The sequence below is a fragment of the Bubalus kerabau genome, chromosome 7 (genome assembly GCF_029407905.1).
Source record: "Bubalus kerabau isolate K-KA32 ecotype Philippines breed swamp buffalo chromosome 7, PCC_UOA_SB_1v2, whole genome shotgun sequence".
NCBI lineage: Eukaryota > Metazoa > Chordata > Mammalia > Artiodactyla > Bovidae > Bubalus > Bubalus kerabau.
Genome location: NC_073630.1, coordinates 96,099,531 through 96,125,670, shown reverse-complemented (window position 1 = coordinate 96,125,670; position 26,140 = coordinate 96,099,531). Strand labels below are relative to the sequence as shown.

At 37.9% G+C, this 26,140-nt stretch overlaps 1 protein-coding gene across 4 annotated transcripts in view; it reads left to right on the top strand.

The window, feature by feature from the left end:
• CCNI (cyclin I) overlaps window positions 1-26,140 on the top strand; it is a 39,315-nt gene that overhangs the window by 10,658 nt on the left and 2,517 nt on the right. For all 4 annotated transcript variants that reach the window (XM_055588864.1, XM_055588866.1, XM_055588865.1 and 1 more), the window contains 4 exons: window positions 15,041-15,169; window positions 17,947-18,021; window positions 18,172-18,312; window positions 18,866-19,096. In XM_055588864.1, coding sequence (XP_055444839.1) covers window positions 15,041-15,169; window positions 17,947-18,021; window positions 18,172-18,312; window positions 18,866-19,096 — 576 coding nt within the window. The remainder of the gene's footprint in view (window positions 1-15,040; window positions 15,170-17,946; window positions 18,022-18,171; window positions 18,313-18,865; window positions 19,097-26,140) is intronic.

The following is a 26,140-nucleotide window of genomic DNA, read 5'->3' as shown; positions in this document are numbered from 1 at the left end:
GGGCTTTTTTTTTTTTTTTTTGGTGCTGGTTAAAGCGGAAAAATAAAATATTTTTAAGCTTTTTCTCCTCTAGTTTTCTTCTCCCCACCTCTACTTTCACCTAAACACTACTACAAGGTCATTTTCTTAAAATTTTCATCGCCTGTCTTGCAGTTTAGGACAGAGTAGAGTGGTCACGCAAGAATATATTACACATCTATCACTTCCCTTCAGTTTGCTTCTACAACACTCTGTTCTTCACATATGATAGCACACACTATTATAATTTCCTGATGATTTGACTTTAGTTTCAGTTCAGTTGCTCAGTCGTGTCCGACTCTTTGCAACCCCATGAATCGCAGCACGCCAGGCCTCCCTGTCCATCACCAACTCCCAGAGTTCACTCAAACTCACGTCCATGGAGTCAGTGATGCCATCCAGCCATCTCATCCTCTGTTCGTCCCTTCTCGTCCTGCCGCCAATCCCTCCCAGCATCAGAGTCTTCTCCAATGAATCAACTCTTCGCATGAGGTGGCCAAAGTACTGGACTTTCAGCTTTAGCATCATTCCTTCCAAAGAACACCCAGGACCGATCTCCTTTAGAGGGACTGGTTGGATCTCCCTGCAGTCCAAGGGACTCTCAAAAGTCTTCTCCAACACCACAGTTCAAAACCATCAATTCTTTGGCGCTGAGGTTTCTTCACTCTCTCACATCGTACATGACCACTGGAAAAACCATAGCCTTGACTAGACAGACCTTTGTTGGCAAAGTAATGTCTCTGCTTTTCAATATGCTATCTAGGTTGGTCATAACTTTCGTTCCAAGGAGTAAGTGTCTTTTAATTTCATGGCTGCAGTCACCATCTTCCATGATTTCGGAGCCCAAAAAAATAGTCTGACACTGTTTCCACTGTTTCCCCATCTATTTGCCATGAAGTGATGGGACCAGATGGCATGATCTTCATTTTCTGAATGTTGAGCTTTAAGCCAGCTTTTTCACTCTCCTCTTTCACTTTCATCAAGAGGCTTTTTAGTTCTTCCTCACTTTCTGCCATAAGGCTGGGGTCATCTGCATATCTGAGGTTATTGATATTTCTCCCGCAATCTTGATTCCAGCTTGTGCTTCTTCCAGTCCAGCGTTTCTCATGATGTACTCTGCGTATAAGTTAAATAAGCGGGGTGACAATATACAGCCTTGACGTACTCCTTTTCCTATTTGGAACCGGTCTGTTGTTCCATGTCCAGTTCTAACTGTTGCTTCCTGACCTGCATACAGGTTTCTCAAGAGGCAGATCAGGTGATCTGGCATTCCTATCTCTTGAAGAATTTTCCACAGTTTATTGTGATCCACACAGTCAAAGGCTTTGGCATAGTCAATAAAGCAGAAATAGATGTTTTTCTGAAACTCTCTTGCTTTTTCGATGACTTTAGTTTACTGGCATATAATTGGCACACAGTAAATGTTTGTTAAATGAATGTTTATTATCATCTTTTTATAATTCATTCAGGCCAGAGAAGTTATTTTATATATTAATAGTACTTTCAAGTACACAACAATTTTGTTACAAATTCAGGGGAAAAAACTGAAGACTGGTTAAAGTGACATGTACTTTCAGACATACTTTTTTTAATAGATACAAAGATAAATCTGCCTCAGACTGTTTATATAAAGATGATTTTCATTAGAATTTTGAAAATCTAAGGATCCTTAAAGGCCATCTAATTTTGTGTTTCCAAATGTAGGATCTTGAATCACTGGGCTCCTCGGTGTATGAGAATCACCAGGAGGTGTCCTGCAGATTCCTCTTCCAGACCTACTGGACTTGGGTAGCAACTATGGGAATTTGTATTGTAAAAAACATCATAGTTTTGTTATAGCTCAGTTGGTAAAGAATCCGCCTGCCAGGAGACCCCAGTTTGATTCCTCGGTAGGGAAGATCCACTGGAGAAGGGATAGGCTACCCACTCCAGTATTCTTGGGCTTCCCTTGTGGCTCAGCTGGTAAAGAATCCGCCTGCAATGTGGGAGACTGGATTCAATCCCTAGGTTGGGAAGATCCCCTGGAGAAGGGAAAGGCTGTCCACTCCAGTATTCTGGCCTGGAGAATTCCATGGACTGTATACCCCGTGGGGTTGCAAAGAGTTGGACATGACTGAGCAGCTTTAACTTCACTTTGTTAATATGTGTTAGGTCTGGGAAATATTGATTCGGTCTAATCACATAATAAAAAAAGTTTTTTGACATCTGTGATAAATGATCCTCTACTTTGTCTATTCCACCGTAGAAAAGCTCTACCAGTTATTGGAGATTTTTTCATGAATTGAATCTGAAAACTGCTTCTTACAGTTGGCTACCTGTTGGTTCTAATTCTGTACACTGAAGCAGTACAGGATAAGTTTGTTCTCTTTTGTCTACTTATAATCCTTTTAAGCTTGAAAAGTCCTCTCTTCCAATTATATATCCTTTGTTCTTGAACCATTTTTCACTTGACAAGGTTTCCCCTTTTTACCATCTACTTTTTTCCCCTCTGCATACACTCTTTTTACCATGTTTCTTAAATCATGATATTTGAGTTGTGCTCATTAATAAGCAGTAGAATGAAACTATTACCTCACTTTATCTTGGCTTGATAATTTCATTAGTATAGCCCTAAATTAAAAAAAAAAAATTGTTTTGGCAGTAATGTCTTGTTGTTGGCTTATTATACTGAACTTGTTTTTAAAACCTTTCTGTTTTGTTTCTCTGCTTTTAAGTAGAATTTCCCTTATCCTAGATGTACTTTTTAAGTTTTTAACTTAGATGCACTGTTTCTTAAAATTTTAAATTGTTGACATTTATCTGTTGATAAATTGATGCTGGCCCATTTTTCTAGCTTTAAAATTATTACCTAATATATTGGAGCTTCTCTGGTGGCTCAGAAGTAAAGAATCCACCTGCAGTGTGGATCCCTGGAGAAGGAAATGGCAACCCACTCCAGTATTCTTGCCTGGGAAATCTCATGGACAGAGGAGCCTGGTGGGCTACAGTCCTAGGGGTCACAAAGAGTCGGACACGACTTAGTGACTAAACATCATCATCATCTAATATATTCAGTTCAGTTCAATCGCTCAGTCGTGTCCGACTCTTTGCGACCCCATGAACTGCAGTATGCCAGGCCTCCTTGTCCATCACCAACTCGAGTTTACTCAAACTCATATCTATTGTGTTGGTGATGCCATCCAACCATCTCATCCTCTGTCATCCCCTTCTCCTCCTGCCCTCAATCTTTCCCAGCATCAGTCTTTTCAAATGAGTCAGCTCTTCGCATCAGGTGGCCAAAGTATTGGAGTTTCAGCTTCAACATCAGTCCTTCCAATGCACATTCAGGACTGATTTCCTTTACGATGGACTGGTTGGATCTCCTTACAGTCCAAAGGACTCTCAAGAGTCTTCTCCAACACCACAGTTCAAAAGCATCAATTCTTCGGTGCTCAGCTTTCTTTATTGTCCAACTCTCACATCCATACATGACTACTAAAAAACCCATAGCCTTGACTAGATGGAGATGGACTTTTGTTGGCAAAGTCATGTCTCTGCTTTTGAATATGCTGTCTAGGTTGGTCATAATTTTTTTTCCAAGGAGTAAGCGTCTTTTAATTTCATGGCTGCAATCACCATCTGCAGTGATTTTGGAGCCCCAAAAAATAAAGTCTGCCACTATTTCCACTGTTTCTCCATTTGCCATGAAGTGATAGGACCAGATGCCATGATCTTTGTTTCTGAATGTTGAGCTTTAAGCCAGCTTTTTCACTCTCCTCTTTCACTTTCATCAAGAGGCTCTTTAGTTCTTCATTTTCTGCCATAAGGGTGGTGTCATCTGCATATCTGAGGTTATTGATATTTCTCCCGCAGTCTTGATTCCAGCTTGTGCTTCCTCCAGCCCAGCGTTTCTCATGATATACTCTGCATGTAAGTTAAATAAGCATGGTGACAATAAACAGCCTTGACATACCCCTTTTCCTATTTGGAACCAGTCTGTTGTTCCATGTCCAGTTCTAACTGTTGCTCCCTTACCTGCATATAGGTTTCTCAAGAGGCAGGTCAGGTGGTCTGGTATTCCCATCTCTTTCAGAATTTTCCACAGTTTATTGTGATCCACAATAACAGTCAAAGGCTTTGGCATAGTCAGTAAAGCAGAAATAGATGTTTTTCTGGAACTCGTGCTTTTTCGATGATCCAGCAGATGTTGGCAATTTGATCTCTGGTTCCTCTGCCTTTTCTAAAACCAGCTTGACTATCTGGAAGTTTACGGTTCACGTATTGTTATATCCTGGCTTGGAGAATTTTGAGCATTACTTTGCTAGCGTGTGAGATGAGTGCAATTGTGCAGTAGCTTGAGCATTCTTTAGCATTGCCTTTCTTAGGGATTGGAATGAAAACTGACCTTTTCCAGTCCTGTGGCCACAGTTTTCCAAATTTACTGGCATATTGAGTGCAGCACTTTCACAGCATCATTTTTGAGGATTTGAAATAGCTCAACTGGAATTCCATCACCTCCACTAGCTTTGTTTGTAGTGATGCTTCCTAAGGCCCACTTGACTTCACATTGCAGGATGTCTGGCTCTAATGTATTAACTTTGTCATTTTTGAACCATCTGTAGATTTGGTAAATAAATACATCTGTTTTGCCCCTAGGTTGGTTTTTTTCTTTTCCTTAAGTAAACAGTTTCTTAAAGTATATATAGATCATAGAGTGTACAACTCATAAATTTTCACAGAATGACACTAGCCACATTACCAGCACCTTCAGAAGCTCTTCTTATGTCTTATATTTACCATCATCTATCTTTTCCCCACAAAGAAACATTAGCCTATATATATCAGAGATTAGTCTTTCTTTGTTTTGAATTATATTTATATATGGAATAATAAAATATGTCCTGGGCTGCTTTGCTTAGCATTATTATTTATTTTATTTTTTTTGGTGTAAGATCTCATCATAGGGATTCATTTATCCATTCTTCTATTGATGATCATCAGAGTCTTTTTGTGTATGTCTTTTGGTGAACATGCTTGTACATTACTGTTGAGTATATTCTTAGAAGTGGAAATGCTAGAACCTAGAATATGTGTGTTCTCAGGTTTAGCAGATACCACCAATTGTATTACTTACCCCAGTTGTTACACCACTTTTACACCGCATTTTTTTTTCTTTTTACTCTTACAGCAGAGTATGAAAGTCCCAGGTTGCCCTGCATCCTTGTGAACCTTGATATTGTCTGTCTTTTTCATTTTAGTTATTCTCTCGTGATTGTGTTATAGTGTCACATTGGGTTTTAATTTGCATTTTCTGGGTAGCTAATGAAATTCAGCTTTTCATGTGCTAATTGGCCATTGACTATCTTTTTTGGTGAAATGTGTGTTCACATCTTTCACCTGGATTCTGTTGATTTCCTTTTTAAATTGTTAGAAGTTTTTTGTTTTGCAGGCTCTGTGTATTATACATATCTTCAGCTCTGTATATGTTGACTTTTGATAAATAGAAGATCTTAATTTTTAATGACCAAATATCAGAAATTTTTTCCTTTTTGCTTAGTCCTTTTAAAGAAATGTTTGCCTCACCCGAAGTAATAAATTTTTTTTTTCCCTTTGTGATATGATGTGAAGTAGGAGTCAAAAATAATTTTTCTCCATTTAGAAAACCAGTACTATTGATTAGAAATACAGTTTGTGCCACTGCCCCATAATGTATTTTTGTTATTAATGACGTGACTGCTGTATATGAGGAAATACATCTGTGGGTCAGTTTCTTGCCTCTCTTCATTGATCTGTTCACTTCTCTTAAATACCACACTGCCTCAGTTATTGTAGCATAATAATGTCTTTGGTGGCATATACTTTTTTTTTTTTTCCTTAACAGTTGTCTTGGCTGTTTTAAGCCCTTTGCTCTTCTGTATGTATCAATACTTTTAATACACTTACCAGTTTTCAAAAAAACAAAAAAATTGTGGAGTTTTGGTTTTACTGAATCTGTAGATTGATTTGGGGAAGAATGAACATGTTTATGAGTCTTCTAATCCATGAACATAGAGTATTTCTCCATTTTTCTTTAAAGATGGTCTTCAGTTTCTTTTAATAATGTTTGATAATTTAGGTTTATTCCTGGGTATTTGAGACTTGTTGAGGCAATTACAAATGATATCATTTTAAATTTTTTATGTGCTTGCTTCTGTATGCTGGTGGATTTTTATATAGACCATACTAAATTAACTAACTTAGTAGTTTGCAGAGTCTCTAGGATTTTCTGTGTAATATACTCTGTCATGTCAAATGTGAATAATTGTGGTTTTATTTCGTTCTTTCCAGTCCTTACAACTTTCTTTTTTTTCCTGTTTTTCAGAATTAGCTAGGGTTTCCAGAATACTGCTGAAGTCTCCATTTGAGGAGAAAGCTTTCAATGTTTTACCATTAACTCTACTAGTTGCTATATATTTTTTAATCTTTATCAGATTAAGAAATTCCTTTCTCTGCCTTAGTTTGCTTGGAGTTATTTTTATGAATAAGTGTTGACTTTTTATACATCATTGGATTTTATTAACATTTTGGCTAGGAATCTTCCATCTAAGGTCATGGGTAAGGTTGGTTTGTAATGCCTTTATTAGATTTTCATGATAAAGTTATGCTGGCTTTGTAAAATGAGTTGGGAATTATTCCTGCTTTTTTTCCCCCAGTGCTCTCAATTTGTTTAAATTGATACTATTTCTTTCTTAAATGTTGGATGGTTTCACTTCAAAGCCCCTGGGGCCTAGAGATTTATTTGTGGGTAAAACATTTACTAATTAATATCTTTGGTAAGTATGAGGCTAATCAGGTCTTCATTTAAATGTTGTCTCAGTTTTGGTGAATTGTGTTTTTTAAGGAATTCATTTCATCTAAAGTTTCAAATTATTTGTATAAAGTTACTCAAAGTATTCTCTCTTTAACATTCCCTTTTTTATTTCTTAGTTAGCATGTAGTTTTTCTTGATCACTCTTTATAGGTCTGTCAGTCTTTCAGTTCTGTTGATTTTTCCCTATTGTACATTCTTTTTTTTTTTAAGTTTTGCTCTTTTTCCATTATTTCTACTTTTTTTGTATAGTTTTCTGTTCTTTATCTTGAGATATAGATGCTTTATCTCAAGAGAAATGTTTTCTTCTTTTTTAATTCATTTAGCACTATAAAGCATCACTGTCTACTCTTACTGAGTTTGTTGTTAGATTTCATATTAGGTTCTTAATTTGAGTTGTTACATGTCTCAGTTCTAAAATTTCCCTTTTGGATTTTTTATAGATTTCATTTCTTTAGTGAACATTTTCATCTTCTCATCTGTCTTCCTTCCTCTCTGTTTGTGTATCAAGTCCTTTTCTGATAATGCAAAGACCAAGATCTTTTTGTTGTCCCCCTTTTTTTTCTCCCTTGTTTTTGATTACTTGGTTCTTTGTCTTGTCATGCCTGGTTATTTTTGATTGGTTGCTGAACATCATGAGAAATTGTAGAGGCTCTAGATGTTTTTTTTTTCTGCAGGAGGGTTCAATCTTCCCAGTGCTGGGCAAACTGAAGAAGAAGCTTGAATCCATTGAAGGACTGTGCTGATGGGAGGCTGGGTTGCTGTTGAGTATGGCTTCATCTATTTCTGGTTGTCCCCAACTCCTAGAGAGTAGCCAAGGATTCCAGCAGAGAGCTTGGAGTGTTTACTAGTGCCCTTATTCCTGGAAGGGTGCTACATTCTTCCCTGAGCTCATTCTTACTTTTCAGAGACTTTCTGCTTAGCCACTTAGAGCCTTGTCCTTCCCAACTTCAGAATTTCATTCAGAAGATTAATTAAGAGGAAAATCAGCTGAGTGTCACATTCAGATTTCTGACCCTCCCTCTTCCCGCTAGGTTCTTGGCTCTTCAAGTCACCAAATTTTGACTCTTGCCTTGTAAGACTCCCCAAAACTCTGTTGGTTTCTTTGCTCATACTTTACAGCTCTTGCCATACTCACAAGATGGGCAGATGCCTGAAAGGGGAAGCTATGCAGAGTGTTGACTCATCTCTAATTGTTGCCTCCTCTCTGGAATCTCGGCTCCTCAAGGCCTGGCTGTCCTAGCAGTTCTGATGCCTTTCTGTCACTGTTAGTGGCCTTTCTAGCTGTTCTCAGCTAGAGTGTAGGTTTGCTGCTCCCTACTCAGTCATAGCCAAAAGCAGTAAGGTGATTTTTTTAAAAGGTATTGAACAGTTGTGACAGATGATGATATGGGAGCACAGGAAAGTACTTAGCCCAATTTGAGTAATCAGGAAAAGTGTCTGGTAGGGAGTGATGGTTGAAAAAGCTCTTAAAGGATAAATAAAAAAGCAAGTAAAAGAGCAAGAAGTGTGTTTCAACCAGAGGGAGCAGTGATATAAAATACCATTACAGGAGTAAGGAAGAAGCCATAGATAGAAGTACTGCTCTTATGCGTTTTAAGGCAAAAAGGGATGGAAGGTGAGTGAGGCTGGAGAGGTAGGTCAGAGAGGGATTTGCATGCCCTGCCTGGGGGATTATACTTCATCTTTGAGGTAATGGTGAACCTTTTAGAGTTTAAAGCTAGACGGAATTTGTGTTTTAATAATCAGAATAGCAGAAAGCTCTGTGTTTTACCATGTTGAATCAAACCATTATAAATTCTCTTTGGGATCAGTTGTTCAACCACTATAATTCTCTTAACCTTATTTGAGCAATCCATATAAGAGAAAACAGATCTCTTGATTAGGAAATATGAGTGAGTCTTTGCAAACTGATCTTCTGTGGGAGTTTTTTGGTTTCTGTTAGTTTTGGCTAGTAATGATAATACTAGCCATGCAAGAATGCTTTCTTGGCTCCATTCTCAAATTTGTTAATACAAAGTATGTTAAAGTCCATAGAGTGTCATGTTTTCTTTCATAATTATTTGCATTATAATTGGTTTGAAAGAACTATTTATAAGTAACATTTTGTAAATTTGTTTCTTCTGGCATCACAAACCACTGGGTATTTGTAAAGGAAGGAAAGGACAAAACTAACGTTTAACTGCTGTTAGCATTCTCTGTGTTTCACACAAGTTAAATCACTTAGTTGTAATATGTAGATCTCTATTTAGCTATGTTCTCGTGTGTTATACCTCTCCTTACAGCACATTATGTCCTCCTTCTGTGAGACTTCTTACAGTTATATGTTTGTGTTATTTGTTAACAAATAACACAATGTCAAACACGGATAGTCACATTATGTGACTATCTGTAAACATAATGTCAAACACAGATAGTCACATTATGTAATGTAATCTGTTATTTAGGGATTTTTCCCCCCCTATATCCGACCTGAAGGTATTGAATTAATGCTGTTTTTGCTCCTTATTGCTCTTCTAGATCACTGTTCTTTCACTTCCCTAAAAGCCTACCCACTTGCATCAGATTGTATCACCATCTGCCTCTCCTTGTATTAATTTATTTCATTTTCATCGAATTGTTCAGATGGCTTAATTAACATGGCTATTTTTTTTTTTGCATTTTTAGATAAAAGCTCCCCTTTGTAGAAATTTAATTTCTCTTGAATGTTTAATTATCTCTATCTAAAAGTTTTGTGGCTGCTTCAGTTGGTTCCCAGGGACCTGTAGGGGCTCCTGGTCCAGCTCCTACAAGTAACACCTCATGGCTCTGTGGAAAATGGAATATTTTAAAACCAGTACCCAGGGACTAGCTGTAGGGCTGTGTCTACTTCCTCCCACCTCTAGAGAAGCCATAGATCCAGATAGTATTTTGCTGACTTTTTCAGACTCCTCCTTTCAGAGTGAGGATCCAACTGCTGGCTTTAATATCCTGGCTTTAATAACCTAACTCCAGGTTCCTCTGTCAAGTTGGAAAGTAGTCTCTTTAGGACGTTATTTTCCTGTTACCCCCTATATCCCAAGCATTTCAAGCCCACAACTTCAGTCCCATGAGCAACTTTATGTTTCTTTTCAATTCATTGAATTGTATCACTAGTTGTCAGAGTATCTGTTCTAGCAGTCTTTTCCATCCACCTTGATTTTTATTTGCAAATCTGAGGAGCTTAACACTAGGTTATTGTGTTGACATTAGTCCTGTTGACATTAGTTGACTCCAGGTTGACATCCGTCCTGTCCTTCAGAGTAAAGTTCACAGGTTTAAAATACTTAGTTCTTTTCCTTGCCTTGCGAGTGATCACCCCCTGCCCTCACTCTTAAGATACAAGGTAGTTGCTGTCTTCTCTTAGAGCCTTTTGTCCTACTCCCACACTAGGCCAGGCGCCCTTCCAGTGTCCCCCCTCACCCTGTGCATACCTCTGTTCTCATGTTACCGTATTTTATTAATGATTTCTGATTGTTTGCCTCATCACGAGGCTTTGCTTTAAAGTTCAAACAGGGAGATTGTCATTCTTCATTGTATTCCCATGGCCTGTTGTATGATCCAGACTTAATGTTCATTAATATGAACTGAGTTAAATGTCTTGAGTATCAGGTGTTTTCAAATTATTGTTCATAGTCTTAACACCAGTTTGGTGGTGAGATATTAATATAAAAGGTTGTAAACCATCTTTGTCTCATTTTCTTGTCAGTATTTCTTGTGTAGTATTCTAGAGTCAGTTTTTATATAACAAAAGGAATTGACCAGGAGGCAAATACATATGGCAGTTAACCATCATAAATACCAGTGATAACTGAGTTTAGAGCTAAATATAAAAATTATGTATGTGTGATTAGTTGATTTGGCCACAAAGAAATACTTTACTTTTGGGGTCAAAGCTGAAAATTGACAGAGGAGTTGGAATAAAGGAAACTGGCTAGTGCACTACCAGAGGTTACAAGGAGCACCTGGCACTGTTCTTGCAACGCTAAAGAAAACCAAGAGGAAGGAGAGAAGGAATTCTAGCTGAAATGCCTATTTGAGGAGATCCACTGTCAAGATGTGCAGCCTTTCATACTTTAATAACTCTTAATGCATCTCTCTCTGATAGAGGAATTAATTTCATAAAGTTGACTCTGAGTGATCAGGAAAAAGGGTTAAGCTGTGGTCTCTGTGCTTTCTGAGGAATGAGATAAATAATGTATTTTTAAAGAGATTTCCATCCAAAATGGTTATGATGGTGAATCCTGCAGTGCTCAGGTTAAACCTTTACTTGTCTGGAACCCTCACTTCTTGAAAATAGTCTTTTCCACTAATCACGGAGCCTTTTCTGTACTTTTGTGTGTTTACCTGACAGCAATACTTACCACTCCAGTGTTCTTGCCTGGAGGATCCCAGGGACGGCAGAGCCTGGTGGCTGCCGTCTGTGGGGTCGCGCAGAGTCGGACACGACAGACGCAACTTAGCAGCAGCAGCAGTACTTACGTATATCTGTTCTATTTATTAGTAGTAAATTAAGTATTACTAGGTTTGTTTTGTTTTTATGATTCCTATAAAACTGAAGAGTAAATAAATATTGCTTTAAAGTATGTACCTTTTGAAAATTAAGCCTAAATCCAAAACTTAAAAATAATATGTAGGAAGATTAAAATGATAATAATCTGTGTTTGTATAGTAATCTCTAATGATAAATTCAGATTAATTTCCCCTTCAGTATCCTTTCATCTTTAAATGTATATTCATCTCTTGTCCCTGGTATCTTTCATTTATTCCTGTCGAGTTTAGTTTTGTTTTTAATGGACTATCAATCTGTTATCATGGCCCATTTAAGATAGTTTAATGTCTGTTTGCTGCCTTAGAAAGAAATTCTCTTATTCTTACTAAATTTTCTTATTCTCAGGAATTGAGAAAACTTAATTCCAAAATTACTATTAGTTTGTAACAATGTTACCTAAACTTTAAAACCTTAATTTGATTATATAGATTTGTGGTGTGATGACATCGTGAAAATTTTATTTCATAAATAAGAGAATACTGGATATTGATATTAAATGCTGTAACTAGTACACTGCAGTTCAAAACAATCAATTCTTAGGTGCTCAGCCTTCTTTATGGTCCTACTCTTATATTCATATATGACCATTGGAAAAACCTTAGCTTTGACTATATGGACCTTTGTTGGCAAAGTAATGTCTCTGCTTTTGAATATGCTGTCTAGGTTGGTCATAACTTTCCTTCCAAGGAGTAAGCGTCTTTTAATTTCACGGCTGCAGTCACCATCTGCAGTGATTTTGCAGCCCAAGAAAATAGTCTGTCATTGTTTTCATTCTTTCCCCATCTATTTGCCATGAAGTGATGAATCCGGATACCATAATCTTAGTCTGTTGAATGTTGAGTTTTAAGCCAACTTTTTCACTCTCCTCTTTAACTTTCATCAAGAGGCTCTTCACTTCCTCTTTGCTTTCTGCCATTAGGGTGGTGTCTTCTGCATATCTGAGGTTATTGATATTTCTCCCGGCAGTTTGGATTCCAGCTTGTGCTTTATCCAGCCTGGCATTTCGCATGATGTACTCTGCATATAAGTTAAATAAACAGGGTGACAGTAGCCTTGACGTTCTCCTTTTCCAATTTGGAACCGTTGTTCCATATCCGGTTCTAACTGCTGCTTCTTGACCTGCATACATGTTTCCCAGGAGGGGTATAAGGTGGTCTGGTATTCCTATCTCTTTAAGAATTTTCCACAGTTTGTTGTGATCCACACAAAGACTTTGGCATATTCAATGAAGCAAAAGTTAGGTGTTCTGGAATTCTCTTGCTTTTTCTATGATCCAGTGGATGTTAGCAATTTGATCTCTGATTCCTCTGCCATTTTTAAATCCAGCTTGAACATCTGGAACTTCTCAGTTCACATACTGTTGAAGCCTAGCTTGGAGAATTTTGAGCATTACTTTGATAGCATGTGAAATGAGTGCAATTGTGCAGTAGTTTGAACATTCTTTGGCATTGCCTTTGGGATTGGAGTGAAAACTGACCTTTTCCAGTCCTGTGGCCACTGCTGAGTTTTGAAATTTGCTGGCATATCGAGTGCAGCACTTTCACAGCATCATCTTTTCGGATTTGAAATGGCTCAGCTGGAATTCCATCACCTCCACTAGCTTTGTTCATAGTGATGGTTCCTAAGGCCCACTTGACTTCACCTTCCAGGATGTCTGGCCCTAGGTCAGTGATCACACCATCGTCATTATCTGGGTCATGAAGATCTTTTTTGTACAGTTCTTCTGTGTATTCTTGCCACCTCTTCTTAATATCTTCTGATTCTGTTAGGTCCATACCATTTCTGTCCTTTATTTTGCTCAACTCTATAGACTTGTGTACTCTGGACATTACATATAAACATGATCATATAATACATGGTCTGTTGTGACTGTCTTCTTTCACTTAACATATTGTTTTCAAGGGTCTTCCATATTATGGCATGTCTGTACTTCATTCTGTTTTTTTAAAAATATATTTATTTAATTTGACTGCTCCAGGTCTTAGTTGTAGCATGTGAGATCTTAGTTGCAGCATGTGGCATCTAGTTCCCTGACCAGGAAGTGAACTTGGGCTCTTGCATTGGGAGCTCAACGTCTTAGCCACTGGACTACCAGGAAAATCCCAGCACTTCATTCTTTTTTGTTGATGAATAATTTTCATAGTATGGATATATCACACTTTATTTATATCCATTTATCAGTTGATGGGCATTTGGGTTGTTTCTGCCTCTTAACTATTATGAGTAGTTACTGTTGTAAACGTTAGTGTACAAATACTTGTGAACATTAGTGTACAAATGCTTGTTTGAATACTTGTTTTAAATTCTTTTTGGTATATGCCTAGGAGTGGAATTGCTGGGTCATATGATAATTCTGTGTTTAAACTTCTGAGGAGCTGCTAGATTGTTTTCTGAAGTAACCGTACCATCTTTCATTCTTACTAGGTGAATGAATGAGGGTTCTAATTTCTCCATATCCTTGCCAGAATTTGTTGTTACTAATTTTTTTATTGTAGTCATTTTTGTGGGTGAGAGGAGATACTGCCTTTTGATTTTGATTTGCATTTCCCTGATATGTAATAATGTTGAGCATCTTTTCAAGTGCTCATTGGCGAATTGTGTATTTTCTTTGGAGAAATATCTATTTAGACCCTTTGCTCATTTTAAAATTTGGTTTCTGTCTCTGTTAAACTCTCAGGAGTCTTTGCATATTCTAGATATAAGTACCTAATTAGATATATGATTTACAAACATTTTCTTCATTTTGTGAGGAACCATTTCACTCTTCCCATCGTTTACATGTTGTTTGCTTTTGAAAAGCTGAAGATCAATAAAGATATTTGCTTTGTTATGACTCTGACAGTAACTAAGTCAACTTTGTACTCCATAGCTAAGTTATACGAGTTTTATATTTTCTATAGTTATACTGGAATGACTTAAATGATAGATAGAGAATTAAAAATGTCCCAAGTACTTCTTTTCTCAGGTTTCACATTAAAAAAGAGCAATGCTTCATTTACTTTAAAAACTGTGTGAATGACTCAGTTATTTATTTACCAAAGTAGCAGAAGGGTATATTTGTAAAGTAATTTAAAGTGAGCTGTATCACCCGAAAGTTGATACCCTTTTTTAGCTGGTTGAGATACCGATTACTGTGTTATATCAGCATAGGGTTCTTAACTGGGGCCAGTTTTGCTCACCAGGTGACATTTGGAAATGTCTGGAGATATGTAGGTTGTTCTGCTGGAGAAGTATCTAGCATCTATGTAGCTTCGCTGGTGGCTCAGAATCCACCTGCAATGCAGGAGACCTGGGTTGGGAAGATCCCCTGGAGGAGGGCATGGCAACCCACTCCAGTATTCTTGCCTGGAGAATCCCATGGACAGAGGAGCCTGGCTGGCTACAGTCCACGGGGTCACAAAGAGTCAGACACAACTGAGCAACTAAGCACAGCACAGCAACTAATACATAAGGTTTTATCTTCCTTTATCTCAAGTTTGTTAGATTTTGAATAAACTTAGAAACATTTTCTAACATGTAAACATATTCCATAGCATTTGCTAACCTTTTGTAAGTGAGAATTGCAAATATATCTTGATGATAACTTGAAACTTATTCTCTTTTATTTTTTAATTGTTCCCTTATAGAATGTTTCTCCATCGCAGAGAGATGAAGTGATTGAGTGGCTGGCCAAACTCAAGTACCAATTCAACCTTTACCCAGAAACATTTGCTCTGGCTAGCAGTCTTTTGGACAGGTTCTTAGCTACTGTAAAGGTAAATATTCTAGAATATACTTACATACAACTTCTGTTTTAATGGTTTATATGCTGCACCAGGGGCAATTAGTAGAATATTCTACAAGGTGGAAAGGAATGGAAAACCTTCTTAAAGATAAGATATATATCTGTAAGAAGACATGATGTCTTCTGTTATTGCTTTAAGTTTTCAGAAATGTTTCTGATTATATTCTGTAAGTATTCATAGCTTATACTTAACCAATGAAATTTATGTCTTTCTTTTATAGCATTGGTAGAAAGTTTAGTCATCTTTTTAACACATTGAATACTAGTTGTCAATAGTGAATCAGACTAGAAAAGTATAATAAGCCTATTGCATATTTTTCTGTCACTACTTATTGATTGAATCTCTTTTTTGTAGTTTTCTGAACAGCATATAAGTACTTTCTAGCAGCATACATTTGGAGTATAACAAGATGAAAACTGAACTGTTTTACATAACTTTGGTGTTTTTTTGTTCAATGGTCGTATTACAGATAAGTTTTATGTTATCCCTATTGGTATATCATTGGTTATATGATGTGAAATCAGTCATGGGAGGCCCTTAGCAGATTTAAAGCAGAAAGTCAACATTTATTCAATAGCAAGACATGAAACAAAAAAGCAATTCAGTCATCGTTTGTATCCCTAGGAATATATATGTTGCAGGAACTATGAGTTCAGTGCTGAGGGTACTGTATTTTTTGTTATTTGGTATAACAAATAGAAGCCAAAGAATTATGGAATGGAAGAATTTGGATGGCCACTCAGTTACCTTTTTATGTTTCAGACTTCTACTTTTGAGAGACTTAAATTATGATGATCCTAATTGCCTGAAGTCTGGGTTAACTGAGATGCCAACAGTTTTTCAGCATCAAGTCCTCCTCCCCTCTCCTTGTTCCCGTACTGTAGCTAAGCTCCCTTTCACAGAGAAAGATACCATGGGGCCTGATGTTACTAGCATCAGATGCTTACTTAGAGATGGCTAATCTATATTGAAACAATTCATTTAAAATGTATTCATAGTTTAAAGGTGCTTAAAACAGACCATAAAAGGATTGCAACAAGAATGGAGCCTCAAGTCTAGCTGTGCAGAAAAAGGTGCTATGAACTTTAAAAGTACAGACCTTGAACCTTATCCCAGACCTACTAAATCTGAATCTCTAGTAGGTGAAATCTGAACATTTTTATTTAAATAAAGAAACTACATAGATGATTCTGATGTACATCCAGGATTGAAAATTACTGTTTGTTTAAACAAAAAAAACCCCACATATTTGCTGTTTGGGTTCTTTACAGTACTAAGTTTACTATTGGTGCCCTTGATTTGGGGATTTCATTGCCTACCCAGAGTTGCTAACTGTTGGACTGTCTATAATGAACTCTGATTTCCTCAAGGATATGGAGTTGATACGTTGTTACACAGGGAGAAATAAGAGAACCTGAAAAACTGTCAGAGCCACAAGATCTGACTTCACTTTCTGGATCACTTGTGGTATCTCTGTTAACCTCTGAGACTGTTTTCTCATCTGTAAAGCAAGATATAACATTTATGGCAATGTTTTCTAAACATAATATTCTGATTAATATTAATGATTACTTTAAAATATTGATAGAATTGAACTGGCTTTTATTTCTCATTTGGGCTTCCTTGGTGGTTCAAATGGTGAAGAATCTGCTTGCAATACAGGAGACCTGGGTTCGATCCCAGGTCGGGAAGATGCCATAGAGAAGGGAATGGCAACCCACTCCAGTATTCTGGCCTGGAGAATTCCATGAACAGAGGATCCTGGTGGACTGCAGTCCATGGGGTGCAAAGAGTCAGACATGACTGAGCAACCAACCCTTTATTTCTTATACAGGAAGAGGGATGGAAGATTCCTAGACTGTATGCCACTTCTATTGAGGCATTGGTTGTTGACTGGCCTATTTATTACATAATTAATCAAGGCTAAACTATCATGATTATTCATTTGGCCACACCACATAGCTGTGGGATCTTAGTACCCCAACCAGGGATTGAACCCAGGACACGGCAGTGAAGGCGCCAAATCCTAATCACCGGACCTCCAGGGAAATCCCTGTCCTGATTATTTAAAACTGAATTGGCAAACTCTTACTCTACCAGTTGGGTAGAAAGTTATTATAGATAAGGAAAACAGGCAAACTCAAGCCCTCCTAAGGGTGTCAAATCTAAGAAAGATTTTCCCCACCTTGATTGATTCTGTATATATTTAGGAGCCTTTCATTCTTATCATGGATTTGAATATATAATTTTTTGGGTGAACGTTTAATTAGAAAATTTGCTAGCATGTCACTTTGTAAAGTATGTAAAATATATAATAGCCTTCATTTTATATTCCTTTCTTAATTCCCCTAACATCTCATATGTTAATCTTAACTGATAGGACAGATAAAGAGACTAAAACCAGCTTTAAAAATACACAAATATATTTTTAATTGGGGGAATTTTATAAGTAAAAAAATGTCTTCTAAAATCAAGCTCACCTCTGATGGATAGAAATTAGCTTTGGCTAACTAGCATTGGTTGAACTTGCAAGAGAATGATCTTAGTATTTCTGTAGAGTGTGTAATATGGCTGGGGTTATAAGTTATCTCTGATCCTAGAAAGCAGTGAGTGAGAGCCAGATTAATTTGAATTCCACAGGGTTGTGTGCATACTTGCCTCGTCTGCATATCTAGTTTCCAAAAATAAACTCTTTTTAACTTTTTGACAAATCACTGAAGTTGTTTTTTCTCTATTCCTTGTTTTAGGCCCACCCCAAATACCTGAGTTGTATTGCAATCAGCTGTTTTTTCCTGGCTGCCAAGACTGTTGAGGAAGACGAGGTAACTATTTTCAAGATTAGTCATGTCTCTTTGTTGAAAGTTTTATCCGTTTATTAGCTTGTTTTCTGTTTACCAAAACAAAAACTGAAAAAACGAGTTAATTTTTTTCTGTCCTGCCCTCCCTGCCTCCTCCCCTTTTGCTTTGTATAGAGAATCCCAGTACTGAAGGTGTTGGCAAGAGACAGTTTCTGTGGCTGTTCTTCTTCTGAAATTCTGCGGATGGAGAGAATTATTCTGGATAAGTTGAATTGGGATCTTCACACAGCCACACCATTGGATTTTCTTCACATTGTAAATTCACCTGAAGTCTTTCAATTTCCTACTTGAGTATATAGTCCTGTTTTAGTAACTTGAAAAGTAGATTGCCCACTCTTTTGGCGGGAACGGGGAGCTGCACTGAGTCTTTGTGGTTGCTTCAGCTTTTGTCTAGTTTTGGGGAGCAGGGGCTGTGGAGCGTGTGGGCTCAGTAGTTGTGGCTCCTGGGCTCTAGAGCACAGGCTCAGTAGATCTGCTGCATGGGCTTAGTTGCTTTTACAGCATGTGGGATCTTCCTAGAGATCAAACCCATGTCTCCTGTATTGGCAGGCAGATACTTTACCCCTGAGTCACCAGCGAAGTCCTTTTTTTTTGTTGTTCTGATTTTTAGGAAAAGGAAAATTACTGCAGTTAGCCAAGGAAAAAGTAGAAATTAAGACACATGTCAAATCACTGAAGCTAAAATTGCAAACTTAGAAATTGAGTAATACCTGAGATTACGTCAACTTCTGTACATAGCTTATCTTGACATTTAAGTAACTAGAATGATGTTCTTGTGATTTAATTTTAATTTTTTATTTTTTTGTAGTTCCATGCCATTGCAGTGTCAACTAGACCTCAGTTACTTTTTAGTTTGCCCAGTCTGAGCCCATCTCAACATTTGGCATTCCTTACCAAGCAATTACTTCACTGTATGGCCTGCAGCCAACTTCTGCAGTTCAAAGGATCCATGCTTGCCCTGGCGATGGTTAGTCTGGAAATGGAGAAACTCATTCCTGATTGGCTTCCTCTTACAATTGAACTGCTTCAGAAAGCACAGGTAGGTGTCAGTCTAATTAAATGGCATTCATTTGTCTCTTACTGGGAAAATAGGGTTAGCAGATAGTTACAAAACTAAGATATTTTTAATCTTGTAATGGCAGCTCATTTTTAAGGGCAGATGAAGTATTATTACACAATTTAAATGTATAGGTTAGATGTCTTTTTTTCTCTTTTAAAGCCTAGACAGTATTTTCTCGATTCTTTTCATCCCTCCTCTAGGTGGTGGTGGTTGTTTAGTCACTAAGTCCTGTCCAACTTCTTTGCGACCCCATGGATTGCAGCACTAGGCTTTCCTGTCCTTCACTATCTCCTGGAGTTTGCTCAGAATTCATGTCCACTGAGTCGGTGATGCTGTCTAACCATCTAACCTTCTAGGTTTCTGAAAATCTTAATCTTAAAAGGTTACTAAGATTCTTGCTAATATAGTCTCCATTGGTTTTGTATGAAGAACCTTCCTACCTATTAGGCTTCATTACAGTACTTCTGTAGTTAACTCATTTTTTTAAAAAGATAAGGCAAAAACATAAACCGCAAGAAGTTGCTTTTTAGACAAGCAGATAATTTATTGTTGGCTAGAGAAGGAAGTATTTGGCAAATAGAAAGTATATTCCTGAAGTTCCAGGACTTTCTGAAGTAGTTGCCTAAGGTTGGTGAGTAGCTTTATCTGCAAATTGATATAAAATGTTTGAGGTTGGTTAAATTTTTATCAACTATATAAAAACTAAAAAGTTGTGGAGAAAATTCTCATTCAAATGAAAATTTGAAATTCAAATGAAAAGTTAGTAATGGTTACTCTGTTAGCAACTATTTGGAGAGGATCCTTACTGGTTCTGTTCATGGCATTAAATGGAACCTACGAGTTTAGATCTGCTGCAGACCATACCCCTTAGCCAAATGAGTCCATAATAAGACTTTTGAGCCTACTTTCCCTTTTATATGTCCCTGTTTATTCTCATTTGGCAATAGTTATTCTGATTTGTTTTATTAAATTTTATTTAGAGAAGAGACTGCTAAATTCTGAGCATAAAAACATTATGTAATATAAAAACCAACTTCAGCAAACAGCTGCAATCTTTGAGTTGATAAAACTTATTAAAGAATTCTATAAAAGAAAAATGAGAATAATACTTGAATTTGGTATTTTGTAAGACAGTAACAGTTGATAGATACAAGCCGTAAAAGCTAACAGACCAAAAAAAAGTTGGCAGACATCTAAAATATACTTCAGGGCAGCCTCTCAGCTCTGAGAATTTCATGCTTTAGTTTGTGAGCAGAGAAGGGCTGTCTTTTCATAAAAAGAATGATGATAATAGAGCAATATATCAACTAGAGCTCTATTCCTCTTAGATGTGTTTTATTCTGTTTTAGCATAGCCCAGCTTGTTCTCCTTCCCTGGGACACATGATGTTAGTGTAATACAGGCTGTTTCTCCATACACAAGGAGATACCTTCTTTTACTTGCATTTGTTATATTGAAATAATTGAGAAATGTTTTTTTCTATTGAAATAATGCTATAATGAAAATAAACCCTGGGAGATAGTTGCTAGTTAGTGAGAATTTTTAGAAAGTAACATCAAAAACTACCACTTAAGGGAATAGTGTGACACAGAGCACTTACTTTGCCTACCTTGAGTGTTGGAAAAGGAAGTTGAATGTTAATCATTTACATTAGACTCTGGAAGTGGGGGAAGGGACATTAAGAGAACCTCCTACATTTTTCATCTTTATTGGAATGAAGGACATAGCTCTAAATGCCTCCATGACTTTGTTTCTGTGCCTGTTTCCAAGTTAGTGCAGAGAAAATTTGCTATATGAAGAGTTACTAGCACTGAAAAAGGACAAGCTTTGAACCGTAAATAAGAATATTGTAAATAACATGTATATTCTGTAGCTTTGATGGCTTGTTCTTTGTTGAAGAACACTAGAGAATGTGCTTATTCTCTATTGTAAGTCTTCTGGTGCTAAAAGAAAGTGTTCACCAAAACTGTTCTCCCCAGGCATTATTATAAGCTTGGAATTTGAAGGAACCTTCTTAAAAATCAGATCATTCAAACTGTTTATTTTATAGCTGCGGCACAGAGAACTTGGGATTTTCTCAGAGACACACAAAACTTAGTAGTAAAGAAAACTAGAAAAACCCCAGTGCTTTATCCATACCATAAAAATCTTGAAGATTATAGTCCAGTGGTTTTCAGTGTTTTCTTTAGAAATAGAACTCTTCCTCACCCCCCTCCCCCCAAATCTTGTACACGCACAATCCCCAAATCTTAAATAGTAAAGTATTACTTTGTAATATGTGTTTGGGGCAGAAGCCTATCAGATGCAGTCCTATTCAGCATGGCCTCTTCTCTTTCATAAGCTGTTTGGACATAGTTTGAAAACCACTGTTCCATTGTCTTATATATGTATATAGTTATGTTACATTTATTGAGAAATCTATGGTCAAGGTATTGGGGATACAGTGATTCCAAAAAAAGTCTCTGCTCCATGTAGTAGTCAAGTTATAATGAGGAAGACAGTTAAAAACACACATAAGATCACAAAATTTCAGAGAGTTTGAGACTTGGTCTTAGCAATTCTCTGGAATCCTAGTGGCCCAAATCTGTGCTTAGTCGCTGAGTTGTCTCCAACTCTTTGCAACCACATGGACTATAGCCCGCCAGGCTCCTCTGTCCATGGGATTCTCCAGGCAAGACTACTAGAGTGGGTAGCCATTGCCTTCCCCAGGCCCAAATATGAGTGGCTCCTTATTCTTTAAGACTCAGTTATTTTTGCTAAGTTCATCTCTGTTCACATAGGAACACTAAGTCTAGTATCTTTGTAATTAGACCTGTGACAAAGCCCTAGTAATATCAGATACTCCTCCTGGATTTCTGGTTGTTATATAGGAAGTTCTTGCATCAGATTGCTAAGATGGTGCCGACATTACTTCTGACATGTTTCCCAGTGTCGTGGTTTGAGAGGACTGCCATTGGTCCATCACAGGCATCCATGCTGTGAGGGGCCCCATTGTCAGCAGCTCTGCCTGTGTTCCCTCTGAACTTCAGACAAAGTACAGGGAGTGTTTCCTGGTTTTGAAAGGCAAGCTTTCTCTTGTCTATTCTAGTCCCCTCACCCACTCTACTGCCATATCACCACCCCTCTTACCTCTTATGCTACCTTTTGGTCATCATTCTGAGCTGGCTAACCCTCTTTCTTCTTACTCCTCTCATTGCTCTGTTTCTGTGGCTGTACTCATGTTCTCCTCTTTCTGATCGATGCCGTCTGCCTTGATAATCTCAGGATGTTAAATCTCCCCAGATTAGCTTGGTGGTCTTCCTGTCCCTAAAGCGATAAAGCATCTGCCTGCAATGCAGGAGACCCGGGTTTGATCCCTGGGTTGGGAAGATCCCCTGGAGAAGGAAATGGCAACCCACTCCAGTATTCTTGCTTGGAGAATCCCATGGACAGAGGATCCTGGCGGGCTACAGTCCACAGGGTCGCAGAGTCAGACACGACTGAGCGACTTGACTTGACTTTAACTTGCTATCTCTAACCAAGGTCCCTAGTCAAAGTATAAGTTTACCTCTGTGGTGTAGTGTAAAAGTATGGAGTTCAAGAAGCAGGCCCTCCCCACCAGGTCTTCTAGTCCTTCCTGAAGGTGCCTCGAGTCTGACTCCTTAGGGCACTAGGTGTTTTCAGGGCTTTATGCTATCCACTGAACCTGATGGATCCATCTGAATCAGTTACATAATGCTATTCCGATCCCCCTTTCCCATCAGTAACCTGTTCGGCTGTCTGCTCTGTAAATGTTTGAGGCTATTTGCCTTACCTCCTTGGTAAGCTGAATTACAGTTCTGTTTGTTTTTCTAGCAAGGGATACTTTAGTTACCATTGAGGGAGATGGTCGTCCTAAAAAATAACAATAAAGGTTCTCCTGACACTCGGCAACTAAATCATTCTATGAATTTCATTAGAGAACTTGTCTGGTGTCTAAAGTTGCAGTAATTCCAGTATATATGCTTATTTTGTTTCTTCCACTGTATCTTAGCAAGGGCCATATTATTTTATTTTCTTAGAACAAACTCAGGTTGCAATAGAAGGAATTTATGTTGATGAATTACTTTGGACAGAGGATTTAACTTGGGTAAACCATCATTAGATGGTCTGTGTGCTTGCATGCTCCGTTGTGTCCAACGCTTTCTGACCCCTGGATATAGCCTGCCAGGCTCCTCTGTCCATGGAACTTTCGAGGCAGTACTGAAGTTGGTTGCCGTTTCCTACTCCAAGCGATCTTCCGGACCCAGGGATCACACCCGCCTCTTGCGTTTCCTGCATTGGCAGGCAGATTCTTTACCACTGCACCACCTTGCGAAGCTTCATTAGGTGGTATCAATTTGCAAAACCTTCAGTGTCTTTCTAGCCCTGTTTTCTGCCAGTCCTCACATTTACTTACTACTTCTACAGAGAAAGTTTTTAGTGACACAGTCTTCTTTTTACTTGAAAAACATGTTTTTCTTCAGGCTTCTTCTGTGATACTATGCCCAGTGACTAAGGCATTAGAATATTTGTGATATTTTTACTTTTCTCGGCCATTAGTGTAATTCATTTGTTGAAGAACAACATAATAAACTGGGTACTTACTTTTTAGACATAATTTTTTTTACACTGTAGTCTTCTTTCCATGTCCCAATTCCTTTTTTTCTGTTACCTGTCTTTTGGAGGCTATTTGAAGAAGTGGGGTCCTGGCCTGGAGTACCAGGTGCCTTAAAGAACTCTGAAGCCCCATCCCTCTCCTGTGTGCTTTGTTCCACTGTCTTTGTTTTTTAATTTGGCTGCACTAGGTCTTATTTGCAGCATGTGGGATCTACTTCCTTCACCAGGAGTCGAACCCAGGCCTCCTGCATTGGGAGCACAGTCTTTTTAGCCACTGGACCACCAGGGAAGTCCCATTCCACTGTTTTTAGCATGGCTTAGCTTATTTCACATCCCTGGGACATGATAAGCCTTAGCCTACAGTTATAATCTTAAAAGTTATTATAAAACTTTTTTTGTTTTAAGAGAAAAGAAATTCTAATACTAGTTAATAATATCTTGCCTGTTAGGGTGTTAGCTAGAGCCTTTCAAACTAGGGGAAAAAATTGGTGAACAAAATACATATGAAAAATGGTCATTTTCATATATAGTTTCTGGTAATTTCAGACACTGTTATATTTGTACATGATGACTAACACTAGCCTCTCATCTTTGTATACTTTCCTGGGTAATAGGTAATGAGTTTATTTTAATGCATTTTATGATTATTTAAAAAATTTTTGGCCACACCACCCTGTAGCATGTGGGACCTTAGTTCCCCAACCAGGGACTGAACTGTCACCCCCTGCATTGGAAGGTGGAGTTTTAACACTAGACTGCAGGGGAAGTTCCAGCAAGGAGTATATTTAGAGATAAAAAGTTTTGTCACCAAATATGTTCTTGCAGAGCATGTTTTTTTCCTTTATTTTCTCTGTGGTGTTGCAAAGTCATACTGTGTGCTACAGGGTTTTTTAGGTATGAATAAGAATTGGTTGAGAAATGTCCAAAGATACCTATAGAATACATCAGCCTGGAAAGTGATCGCTGGTAGTTAGTCAAGATAGACTTCCTGGAGGTGGTGGCAGTTAGCCAGACCTGGAAGGAATACATAATACAGTTTCAATATGAGGATGAGCAAAGGGTAAAGTAAGAAAAGGCAAAATTTGTGCAGAGTAGAGAGCATGTTTGTTTGGCAGGAATACAGAGCACAAATTGGGATATGTTAGGAGGAAATACGGAGAAGGCAATGGCAACCCACTCCAGTACTCTTTTGCCTGGAAAATCCCATGGACAGAGGAGCCTGGTAGGCTGCAGTCCATGGGGTCTCAAAGAGTCGGACACAACTGAGTGACTTCACTTTTACTTTTCACTTTCATGCACTGGAGAAGGAAATGGCAATCCACTCCAGTGTTCTTGCCTGGAGAATCCCAGGGACAGCGGAGCCTGGTGGGCTGTTGTCTATGGGGTCACACAGAGTTGGACACGACTGAAGCGACTTAGCAGCAGCAGCAAGAGGAAATAAGACTGGAAAGGCTTCCCAGGTGGCACAGTGGTAAAGAATATACCTGCCAATGCAGGAGACTCCGGTTCGATCCCTGAGTCAGGAAGATACCCTGGAAAAGAAAATGGCAACCCACTCCAGTATTCTTGCCTGAAAAGTTCCGTGGACAGAGGCCTGGGGGCTATAGCTATAGCCCATGGAGTTGCAAAGAGTCAGACATGACTGAGCACACAGCTCACACAAGACAGGAAAAGAAGGTTGGGTCAGATTGTGGAGAGCCTTCTTAATTCCAAACTAAAGAAGTAGATTATTTCTGGTAGGCACTTGGGGTGCTGAGGAATTAAATAGAGGAATTAATTTAAATGTGTTGTATAGGAATTTTGACTAAGGCTATAATTGTAGGGAAAGTAAGGCAGAAAGAGACTAATTAATTTAATTAGACTCTATCACAAGATTTTGAAGGCCTTCCATGTAGTCATTGGTGCTAGAAACTTAAATAAAAATGAATATGATACAATGGCTACCTCTTGGGATCTTATAGTCTGTAGAAGAAAAGCATAAATGGTTAAATAGATTATTCTAACACAGTGTGGTAAGTATGATAACAGCTTGATACAAAAACGGATGATCCTGGGATTTGGGGTTTGGGAGGGATAAGGGAAGTCAGGGGTGGCTTCAAAAAGGACTGATACCTGAATTATTCTGAAGGATAAGAAGGAGTTGAATTATCCTGAAGGATAAGGAGTTAGTGAAACTTCCTAATTAAACAAAAATCTTAGCAAAAATGTTTTTTTGCTAGTGCTGTCAAGCCTGCTATTTGCTACAGAAATACAACTTGTGAAAGGTTCTCATTTACTGTTTAAAAAAAAAAAAACAGGTTGTTCAAAAATTCTTAGACAGCCTTCCCCATCCCTTATTTAAATTTTTTCTTGCCTCTGCTTCTTCTCTAAATTCTTAATGGATTTTGTTTATCTATACATTGAATG